The 12,643-nt window shown below is 34.0% G+C and overlaps 1 protein-coding gene across 1 annotated transcript in view; it reads left to right on the top strand.

The window, feature by feature from the left end:
* The first annotated feature begins 8,738 nt into the window (after positions 1-8,738).
* LOC108742451 (MAP/microtubule affinity-regulating kinase 3-like) overlaps positions 8,739-12,643 on the top strand; it is a 29,057-nt gene continuing 25,152 nt past the window's right edge. Inside the window, exon 1 of the mRNA XM_018477667.2 lies at positions 8,739-10,341. Within this exon, the coding sequence (XP_018333169.1) occupies positions 8,875-10,341 (1,467 nt within the window). The 5' untranslated portion in view covers positions 8,739-8,874. The remainder of the gene's footprint in view (positions 10,342-12,643) is intronic.

Here is a 12,643-nt window from a genome sequence, read left to right as displayed (position 1 = left end):
TATAGAATTAATATTTTTTATCTAAAACTTGGAATTTAGACGTGTGTGACTGATAAAGGTGATAGTATTCGATAGAGAAGGTACTTTGTACGGGAAAAACTCCACCGTCGAATTGTCTGGAAGATAAAATGTACTTAATAAACTTAAAGAGTAAACAACTCGAAATGTTTTGTATAAAAATACATGTTTCCAATAAAAGTAATAGCTTACGTTGCCTTCCGGTATAACCGGCAGTGGCTTGACGACGCCTTTATTTTAAATTGGGAGGAAGGGTGCTTATAAGAAACCCTTAAAGCTAAATTAGTTTTATTAAAAACAGGACAACTTTAGGGATAGATATAGAGAAGCAAAAGATTAGAGATGGTCTTAAATAAAATGGACACGGTATTGATAATATAGTATGGCATGAAAATCAATAAAAATAAAACAAAAATGTTGATGTGCAATGGAAGAAAAAGTAGGGGGTAAAATGAATATAAAGATAGGAGACGAAAAATTAATAGAAATCGCTGAATTTCAGTATCTAGGAAATCAGATAATTCAGATTGGAAGGAACAGAACACCAGATACAAAAAATATAGTACAAGGGGTAAAAAATAAAACTTGATACATCCAACTAGGAGGCATTACCTGTATTTTGGTCTAATATACATTTTATAATAAATTTAATAAAATTAATGTTTACGTTATAAAACTAACGTTTACATTACGTATAAAACAAAGAATAGTGCACGGTCGAGTAGTCGCCTTTAATAAAAACAAATCACTTCTATTATTACGAACGATTAGTTTAGAAATTCGAAAAAGATTGTTAAAGATGTATTGTCTGGAGAAGGTATTAGATACAGTAGTCAAACACAAGGCGTTGTGGAAATCAATAAGAAATAGGCGTATTAGGTTGGTAGGACACACCATCAGGTATGAAAGACTAGTTTGACAAATATTAGAAGCAGATACAGGAGTAAAGAGAAGTAGATGTGGATCTAGTTTAGATTACTGTTCGTAAATTGTTAAGGATGTTCTAGTTTTAAAGAAATGCGAAAATTATCGCAGGATAGGAAAACGTGGAGGTCCTCCTCAAACCGTTCCTATGACCATCGAAATGATACTTTTTTGTAAGATGTTTAAAAAAAATGAAGTGGGTGCGATGGACTAGAAAGTCGTGGTCCAGGATTAGTCCTTTTTTGGCGACTTCGTGGATCCTTTGCTTCTATTGTGTTCAGCACTCTCCGAATATCGAACCCTCTTGAGATAACGCCGGCCCTAAAAGACTTAGCTTTTCTACATTCAAAAAAAAATATTTAAATTCCCTTTAAAATGAAAAAGAAATCACAAATGTCCGAAATGTCGCTGTTACGAAGGTATTTTTACTAAATAGATCGTCTATAAATTACGTGTCGGAATTTAGAGAAAATGGAGTAGAGGGTGGTAAACAAGGGTCAAGGTTTGTCTCATTTGAAGTTTTGGAACCGGAAAATTGTGTGAAACAATGGAACGAAAATCCGTTCATCTTATAACAGAACACAGAGGGTGGAAGGTCAGGCCAGGCGTTACGTTTCTGTTAGGTAGGCGAAGGGGATGGGTCAAAAATGACGAATTTTACGTCAGGTACCTATGTAATTTACGGGCAAGTCCTTGTGGCTTGTAGAAATGTCCCAATTAAGCTTGAGAGGATATCTATATCTCCTCTCTCTCTCTCTCTCTTAGTTTCATATTTAGTTGATTTTGTTTCGCCCTGTACCTCTACAATTAACTTCCGTTGCAGTTAGTCACTTTATTTTTATTTCGTTAAAATGCAACACGTGTGTAACTAATTTGATTGCCATTGTTCGGTACACCGCGCAATTTACATCAAATTGATTTAGTTATTTGTTTGCTATTTCAACAAACTCGTACGTTTGTGAAATGCGTTTGTTTTGTGTGTATGGTAAAGAGATTCACTTTACGTGAATTTCGAGCAGGTTTTTTATTTTTCTCTTGTTAAATTTGAAGGAAAGCATGTTTTTTTTTTTCAACAACTAATTAAAGTGTTCAATGTTAAACGAACGTAAAATAAGGATGGTCTCATTCGGCATGTTCATATACAGGGCGTTTTATTGGTATATGGTTCTTACTTAGACAGTTGGTTACTCCTCATCGTGAGAAGAATCTTCATAGGCCTGAAAGAGAAAATAATTTTATATTTGGGCATGAGGGGAATCGTTTCAAAAATTAATATAGCAAGTAGGAACTAATAGAGAAAATTATCTACGTAGGCCTGATACTGAATCAAAGAAATAAAGAACATAATAAGAGGAACATATAAAAAATCAAAGAAAGATAGGCACCACTCTAAAACTAGGGAAGTTTAGTAATTACATCTCTCTATCTTTTTCATGTGTTCTTTATTTATTTTGTGAAATTTCAACATCGCATAAAATTCATTTCCGATATTATTATCTTAAAGTATCCGAAATTTGTCAATTTATAATTTACAACTTGTTTGGCACTGGAATATATAGAATTTCATTTTTATTTTAGTGCTTTAATATAGGAACCAATCTTATAACTTAAATAAAGTTGAACTTAAAATAATCGTACGTACTATTTTAAGAACCCAAAAATAAGTATTTTACTGGAAACAGAAAGAGAATTGCTGGATGTCCTTATCAATTTATAATGAATTTAACTTTAAAGGTTATTTGAAATTGTTTAATTTGTGGATTTACTTTTGAGAAAGTACAGTGAGAACGGTTTCAAAAGTACATTGAACATTTGTTGCTGCTTTAAAGTATAGACTTATGAAAACAAACCAATTCACATGTATTTGATAATGATTTCGAGTCGTGTAAGACTTTCTACAGAATTAACAACTCTATTAATACTATTTACATAAGTTTTGCCTGCGTTTTACTTTGCATTGAAGAAGATAACTTTTCTATAGAAATATAAACTATAGAAAGTTCTCAAAACACTAAAAATAGAGAACCAAAATGAAATACAGAATTCTGATATTTTGCATCAAAGTACGGAAAATTATATTTTACTCGTATAATATACCTCCTTATCCCCTACCCTACAAATAATATGTCAAGAAGAAGCGAACTTAGATAATTTAGAGTAATTTAGTCTGTAATTTATTTAATATTTCATGTTGCCCAATAGATACAAACAATTTATATCAATGTTTAGCAATTCAAACTATATTAGTCTACCTTGCTGTATGTATAATTGGTGAGTGCAGAAAATGGCAGGGGACCTTTGGAGGGTGAATGAAGACGTTAAACCGCCTCACCGCCCTGCTTTACTCTCTCCTGATTCTTGGATCGAATTCGATTTTATTAATTAGTATTCATTCCTCTATTTAAACGATTGCTAAATGCTAGCGTAGCACTAGTCGTTAGTTTGCAATTGCAAAACAAAAAACTACATAGGTATGTGTTGATTTTGTAATTAAGATTTTAAGATACATACACATTTTCCGTTAAACTTGTAAGTAGTAATAATAATAATAATAATAATGCAACGGGTTTCAGCCGCTATTGTGTCTATGTACAAATTATATCGTAATATAGGTATATACTGGATTTATTAGTCATACCGTGGCGAAGATAATAATTATTGTCAAGGTTGCCAACAATAGTGGTGTTTCGTACTACATTCTCGTACTTTCTGAATATTGCTATCGAACGGCTCCTTTCAGTTGTTTTCATTTCGAAATCCACTCGAAAATAAACGGACAAAATCGGATTGCATATTGGCTGAACACTAAATTTTTGTAATATTTCTTGGAACACCATCCGATGCAATTGTACTTGGAATTTCACAGGTATGGAAATGAAAAATTGTAAACCGAAACTCTTGCGGGATTAATTTATAATCCATATGTTCGGTAATAATAGTGGTATGCAAGGGAAAAAAAGTAGGAAAAGAGCGACAGTATTGATAGGAGACGAAAGATTAGACGAAGTGGCTGATTTTAGGTATTTAGGAAGTCAGATAAGTCAGGACGGAAGGAGTGGTAGGGATATAAAGCAGGGGATAGTGCAGGGTTGAGTCGCCTTTAATAAAAAAAGTCACTTTTATGCTTGGGAACGATTAATTTAGAAAGTTGAGAAAGATTGTTAGACTAAATGTGGTGTTACCGGTGAATGATGAGGATACCGTGGATAGAGAAGATTAAAAATGAAGAGGTATTAAAAAGTATAGGACAACAGAGAACCCTTATGGAAGTCAATAGAAAATAGGCGAGATAGGTTGGTAGGACACCTTTTCAGGCATGAAGGTCTAGTCAGAGACGTACTAGAGGCAGAAACAGGAGTTAAGAGGAGTAGAGGTAGATTAATACATAGTTAATAATGTGGGATGTTTTAGGGAAATTTAGAAGATTAACTCAGGATAGGAAAGAGTGAAGGTGCGTGTCCAACCAGTCTTAGGACTGACGACCTTATGATAATAATTAGCGGAAACCACGTTTCCATGTACTTTTTCTACTTTGAAAAATTGTATCGATATCATTCAAGTAAGGTTAGGTTAGGGTGGAGAGGTGGGTGGAGGGTTGATAAACGTATGTTCAGGGCACTTTTTTGTGTTTATGACGATTTTAATAATTCTATTTTATTAGATAATTTATATGTCAAAAATGATACCATTTAAATTTGAAATAAATATTCCACCTCCAACGACGGAAAATTAGATAAAAGAATAGAGAAAAGAAACCTTAGTATTTCATTCAGTTCTTTTTAACTTTTTTGTTTAGGTTTGTGCATTGCTATTCACTACTATTATACCATTTTAAGCACACACCCGTGTGCAGCAAGGAAACTGTATTTGTTATTTTGTTTTAGTTTTGTTATTTAAATTAACATCAAACATAATGCTTTGTTAAAGTTTCCGAAACAATATGCAGTACAAAACATTTTCAGAACGCTTTGTATAACGAAAAGCAGATTAATTCTACTTATAGTTGCACTCAAATCAAATTCAAATTGATTATTAACGTTTGCGTCTGTTCAGTTAATAAACTGTGAAATTCACTATTGTTTTTGGAACAGTACAATTATGAATCGATTGTTTCTACGGAGCTTTTTTGATTACTGTGTTTCATACGAATTATATGCACAAGTCGAATATTCTTAAATATCTTTACAGGAAAAAGATAAAACCTAAATTACTAGGAATAAGTTGCTTGCATAATTCGAAATGAGTAATAATGTTACATACTTATACCTACGTAAAGCAAACACAAATTTGCTGATTCTTACGAAATATTGATTGTGACTAAACATTGTCAAAAAAAAAATCTTGTTTCACCTTGTATTTATTCCTACTAGGTACATAGTAGTACAAGTAGAATTGGNTGCAGTACAAAACATTTTCAGAACGCTTTGTATAACGAAAAGCAGATTAATTCTACTTATAGTTGCACTCAAATCAAATTCAAATTGATTATTAACGTTTGCGTCTGTTCAGTTAATAAACTGTGAAATTCACTATTGTTTTTGGAACAGTACAATTATGAATCGATTGTTTCTACGGAGCTTTTTTGATTACTGTGTTTCATACGAATTATATGCACAAGTCGAATATTCTTAAATATCTTTACAGGAAAAAGATAAAACCTAAATTACTAGGAATAAGTTGCTTGCATAATTCGAAATGAGTAATAATGTTACATACTTATACCTACGTAAAGCAAACACAAATTTGCTGATTCTTACGAAATATTGATTGTGACTAAACATTGTCAAAAAAAAAATCTTGTTTCACCTTGTATTTATTCCTACTAGGTACATAGTAGTACAAGTAGAATTGGTGATTGTCTGCTAAAATATATAGAAAATCGATACATAAAAAGTTTGAGTAAAGTTGACAAAGGTCATTTTCTACAGCATTTGAGCATACGGATTACCGCGCTCCCACCATTATTTTGTAGCCAAATTTTAAGGGTAGATTTATATTAATATAAAGACGGTTTTGGCTAAAGGAATTTGGCAACACCTGTAGTCAAAATGTTTTTTATTTTTTTTGTAGGTGAAGGAATTCACACTTTACTTTTTTTCTTATTAAAATTTGCAAACTTAATCGTTGTAAAATCGATGAATTTGGTTTTTGTGAGATATGAACTTATAATATACGTCTGTAAAAAGATGGGAGTGTTTAGAACAAGGTGATAAGACGAAATAAAGCAAAACGTTAATAATAAGAAATAGTGCCCTATTATGATAAGATAAATAAAACATACAAATGTACTAAAGGAATATGTATTCGCATAATTTCTTATTTAATGAGAAATTTAGTTTGAAAACTGGCAAATGCGCGAATAAAAAAATTAAATATTCTGTCCGTACAGTTCTTGTGTAAACAACTTTGGTTAGATTTTGAAAACCTTAGCTCTTATAATAAAGGAGAAATTTAATATTCCAACTGGTAAATAAATGCATGTGTGTAAATAAGAATTTAAAAATGACGGGTGGAAAATGCTCACTAATATACGATGTCTCTTAGCAACTCGTATTAGATTTTGATTGTATCTGCCCCAATAATAAGGGAGAAATTTAATTTTCAACATTAATAAAAAGATTTTAAAACTGAGAGTGGAATATGCTCACCGGTTTCTTCTATCCATGCGATTAGTGTATATGGTTTTTTCAACAATTCTTATTAGATTTTTATTATCTATACAACAAAAGGGTGTCAGACGGAATATAATCTTTTCTGGGACATTTGAAAAATACACAGCCAGGCATCATGCAATTTGTAAAAAAAAAAAACTAAAGAAACTTATAAACGTATTGTTTGTATTACTGTTTGAAACATTCTTGGATATTATCTCTTTAAATTTCTGTACATGGAACATATACAAAGTATTAAGTTTTGGTATAACCCCGGGTGCCCAAAAACCCTGGTTGACAACCTACTTGAAACCTCGAAAATTTGAGAATCAAGCAAAAAGGTTTGAATTTCAAAAATGGAAGTTGTTATAAATTTACTTAATTTTAAAAAAAAACTTAGTACCCCTAGTAGTTTTAGAAATGCAAATGTGAAAATCAAATAATTACTGTTAGGGATCCAGATTATATTAATTTCACCCTGACAAAAGTTGGAAACGGAATAGGATCAATAAGAATAAGGCCTTAGGATCGGCCTAATTACCATTTGTGGCATTTTTGCCAATGTTTTGAATTTTCTCACCATTATCGATATTCATATAGAAGATAAATAAAAAATTGTCCCCAAAAAAAGTAAAAAATTTTCACCAAAATGATTGTGTCTAACTATTGGGATGATTCTAAATATTATGAATTTCTAATTGGATTAGGTATAAGGAACAATAAAGGCATTTTTTAGAAAAAATGTAACAGAGTGTTTATTATCTCCTCGCTTTATTTCAAGATTACTATCAAATATTAGCTCTATTTTCTACTTTCTTTTCCTTTCCTTTAAGGGAAAGGAAGTCCTAATCCCTTGTGATTGCTTGTTTCATTAACAATTAAAGATATCTATAAATCGCGGTAATTTACGTACATTATTTAGATAGTATTAAAGAAAATCTCCGTTATCATAAACCCGTAAAAACGAATCTTTCAAAATTGATAAGGTTAGGAATTAAAAGAGCGGTTTTCTTTAATATAAAAATCGACAGATTGCAATTACGTTCTGTATTATTAAACTTGTAACATTACAGTTTCATGTTACTAAAAATGCTTTCCTTCGGTGAACGCAAGTTTTGTCAGTGTTGCCAAATCCAGGAAAATTACAGCCAACTTAAGAAAAATTAAATTTTGTATGACATAGGAAATTTTTACATATAAGCAACAAAAGTAAATAGAAAAATCTATGGGAATACGAAATATCATCATCATCATCATAAGATCGTCAGTCCTAAGAGTGGTTGGACACGCACCTCCACTTTTTCCTATCCTGATCTAATCTTTGCATTTCCCTAAAACGCCCACATCCTTAGCCATTTATGAACAGTAACCTAATCTAAGGCTATCTCTACTCCTCCTAATTCCTGTTTCTGCTTCTAGAGAAGGTGTCCTACCAACCTATCTCGTCCATTTCTTTTTGACTTCCACAGCGTCCTCTGTTCTTCTACTCCTACTGCTACCTCCTCATTTCTAACCTTTTTTATCCTCATCAGTCGCTTGTAACAGCAGATTTCGAACGCTTCTAACTTTTTTCGTTTCTGACGTACTCACCGTCCACGTTTCGCACCCGTACAGCGCCCTGCTCAAGATGATTTCTAAATTAACCGTTCCCGAGCATAGAAGCGAATATATAGGAAATAAATAAAAGTCAATCTGGCAACGCTGGGTTTTCTTATTCCAGTTCTTGCTGATTAATCAAAGAATAAAATCTGCCATCGAAGTGTGAAACGCAATGATGAATTGTTATTATTATTATCACGGTATAGTTATTATTGCCACAATCGCGAACCTTCGATGATTTCACCTTCTCACAACGACAGTAACCAGGCAACGTAAGTTATCGCATTACCATCAAAACCGCAGTTGTATTGCAGCTGATAACTGATATCAGTACGATTGAGCTGTTCGCGGGCGTGCTTGCGTGTTTTGTGTTCTATAAAGCACTTTTCATAAAATAGTACGTACCTCTAGGTGTATGATCGTGGTCGATTGTTTGTTGCTTTACAATTTTATTTATTTACCGTCCCCATAACTACTCATTTGTTCTATACATCGTTTTATGTGTTTTTTTTTCTGCTTTACCCACTTGTTTTGTTCTCGTGTTAGCTTAAAAGACGGTGCTGCTTCTTCCTGATTCCTGTGAGGATGCAGAATTAATTATTGTATCGTGTGGTGTCGGGAATAATGAACAACAAACAGTTGATTAATAACAGGTGTCGTTTTTGACGTAGAGTGGCCGATTATGAACGAATCGCCGCGATCCAGTGGTGCCGATGGATCAACCGATAATGATGCTACGACAACAGTAAAAATTATCAGCGACTCATCGACGGTTACACAAGAAAGAAATAAGAACAATAGAACAAGTGACTATCAAAAGAACGGAGAACAAGAGAGTGCCGGTATTGCGGGCGACAATTCTAGTTCCAAAGGTGGCATTTTGCATAGCTTTTTCCTGAAACTGGATTCAAGAGTTGCTAACGGCGTCGATATTTTAAAAAATCAACGCGATAATATAACGTACGGCGGAAAATACATGGACCGCTACAAAAACGACTTTTCACACGACCCTCCCACCAGACAGTCCCCGACGAGTGCTAGGTACAGGGACGTTAACGGAAGGGTCCTCAAAACTCCTTTACGAAACAATGACAACGGTTCGAGTCCTACTGGACTGGAGATTGGCAGCGATCTCGAAAAGTACCAAGTGGGCAGAATGAGTCCTTCAACTCCCTCTTCCTTCGGCCGTTTCAGAAACGAACAAGGAACTTCCGAAATCTTACCTCCCAGGCAGCTAAAGAATCCTTTGGCCCAAAAGACAATGAATTCTTTAACTGGGACCAACGTTCTCGAGAATAGCGCGCTACTGGCCGGCAAACTACCCGATTCTAATGACAGAACTGTCAATTTGAGGGACATTCTCGCGTCGTCCCCCATTACTAGTCCAACAAGTGGCAACAGAAAGATTTTTTCCACCCGCAACAGTAACGCCACGCACGAACTGAACAAGGCGGAGAACGTGTCCCAACTAACGGGATTCAAACTTGTTTCGGATGTAAAGGCCCTCTTCAACAAACAAAATAACGACTCTCGTTCTTCCAGTTCTCCGAAACACGAAAAGAAACACAAGAAAGACGATGACATCAATATATATTCAATTCAACCGCCTCAACAGGGCCGCGAAAGCATCAGAAGAACAGCAAACAATAGCTTTTCAAAAAATATGAAGGATGAGATGCCGGCCCTGGATTCAATGAACGCTCTCCAGAATGTTCAGAGGTTTATCGACGCGTGCGAAGAAGAGGCCGTTAAAAATGAGAACCTCAAAAAGTTCGAGGAACTTCTTAAAAAGAACCAGGATAAAAACAAGGCTAATAAGGATATAAGTATACCTGACATTAAGAAAGCCGTTCAATCGCCCAAGGTGGAACAGGCCAAAAAGTTCGTTGAGCATATCCACGAACCTTTGAAGAGTTATAATGAAGTCGAAGATCTACTGAGACCAGGAGTTAGCGATATGGAAGCAGACAACATGGAAAATTTTGATAGGGGACAAAAAACTAGGAATAGTACCAGCGGTGTAAGACCCAACGAATCAAAAGCCAAACCTTTGAGTAGAACTGCGTCTGATGCCCAGGAACGTCCGCAAATCGTTAGGAAGAAACCAGTTCCTAAAACCAGGCAGAGAAATCTATCAGTAGAATCGCAGGTATTTTGTTCAGAAGAATTCTGTAAATTTATTTATGATCGTTTTTGTATTTTTTGTGCATTTTTCTACAGTGCACAGGTTTTAATTTGTTTTACTTCTTCCTAGGATTAAATTTCGCAATTTTTTTTTCGTGAGAGTACGTTACTAAATTTTAATCATTACATTGGAAGATATAGTACGTTCACGTTAGGTTAGAGTGATACACGTTTTATGTGCAAGCTATTAGAATGAAATCAAAATTCTGTTGATTACTTTGTGGCCTTTGCTAAGCCCATGATTGATTAGTCACTTCAGCTAATATACAATACTTGTTGGCAGATACAGTAATATCAATTTAACGTTATTGGTTACTTTTTTTTTCAATATTTCGTCGTAAACTGTACATTGATGTAGCCGTGTAACTACATACATACACACAAGTTTAGATGTTTTGGCAGTTTTGTTGATAATCAGCAGATCAACATGAAACCGACAAAACGGCTGTTCGTGCAATTTCATTGTTTGCAAAGATAAAAGATAACGTTTCGATAAGCAAATAATATTAATAAATTAAAAAAAACAACTGACCTGCAATTTATTCTACTTTAAATTATATTTAATACAGCGCCTTTACAATAAATTTCACAATTATTAATTTCTTTCATACTGTTAAATGATTTAAACAATTGTTTTTCAATTAATTTCTCATAACGTTGTAGTTACTCGTACATAGAATCATTGTTTATAATATGGTTCCCATAATCGGAGGGGGAAGGGTAGGTAAGGTAGGGGTGACCTTACAACACGCCCCCACCCAACAAGTTAAAACCACGGGTTGGAGGGCATGTGGGAGGCGCAAGGGATAGAGCTAAAATTTGAAGGGTTAAATGGTAATAAATTGTGTACACATATGTAACCGTGGAGGGGGAAGTTTCTTCTCTACCCCTCTCCGTAAAGTGAGTTTGTACAGAATCCTAAAGGTCTGTTTTTGGGGGGTTCTACCTATCATCACCAGGGTACTAGAAAATTTTATTTGAGTCCATATTTCTGACGGAAGGACACTACCCTAATCTTATGACAAAATAGTACTCCACATCTGACTTGATGTTCAGCCCCTATCTCTCAGAGTTCTCTTCTTCTATGTCGCCCGTTTTAAAGGTCTGGTTGATCTTTCGGGAACCATTCTAGAAATTCATTAAACGTATGGAAATGAAACAGATAGACCGCACATTTTGGTCGCTCCCATCTCCCATACACCGGTTAGTGCACATACGATTAGTAGGAATCGCAAGACAAACGCTTTCTAGTTTTTTTTTTTCCATTTACAATTTGTATTGCGATTAAATATCTATCACAACTCTACAAATTATCTAGTCTAGAACCATAGATACGTATGTAGCACATCATTATGTGTATAGTATTTTTATCGAGTTTGTCTTTTACAAGATTTAAATTTGTGCACCTCGTACATGCGATACATAAAGCACTAACTAGGAAAGTGCTTATTCGATTCGTTGGTTTTCTATTCGCAATTATGGCAACCGTAAAAAGGTAATAACAATAAGAGACCTCGTTCGAGTAAACAGGTATTGTTTGCTTTTTGAATAGGCCCCGTTTATTTATTAATTAGTAACGATTATTGTTAATCGCACACACGAACGCACATACATATTATGTACTCATAATCCAGATATACTGTGATATTTTTTATTTTCTTGCGAGCACGATGCTGATAACAGAATAACTGATAAGATAACCGTGTATTGCTAGTGATATAGTTGAAGTGTGTAGTTCATAGGTATATGTTTGCTAAATGGTCTAGTCAATGTCGTTTATGTTTTCGTCAATAAATATTATTTTTATATTGAATATTCCATAAATACGTAATACATGTACCTACCTGTTAAAAATGCAAATTTTCTCTTGAATTCCCACAATCACTTGAATATATCTGTGTGCATACATTCTTACTGGTTAAGTTAGGTTACAGTAGAAGTTAAAATATGCCCTCGAAATTACGTTCAAATGGACACAACAGTTCCGCTCATGTATTAGTAGGGTTACCAACTCTCCAGTTTTTTCCGGGCTCCAGTATATAAAAAATAATCTCAAAATAATTTTTATGAAAAACACAATTTTATTTATTGTTCCCTTACTGGCAATGTTCTTATGGAATGTTACACACATTATAATTACTATACTAATTCTCTACCTAGAGTATAGAGTATAGAGAATCATTCTTTTAAATCCTTCGGTTTGCATTATTTAAAATATTAATATTAATTAATTTGGCAAAGGTCTAGATGATGGGGGGTGGGGGTGG

The sequence above is a fragment of the Agrilus planipennis genome, unplaced genomic scaffold, assembly GCF_000699045.2.
Source record: "Agrilus planipennis isolate EAB-ADULT unplaced genomic scaffold, Apla_2.0 scaffold350, whole genome shotgun sequence".
NCBI classification, from domain to species: domain Eukaryota; kingdom Metazoa; phylum Arthropoda; class Insecta; order Coleoptera; family Buprestidae; genus Agrilus; species Agrilus planipennis.
Note: the sequence above shows the minus strand (reverse complement) of the source record. Positions and strands in the feature narration are given on the sequence as shown.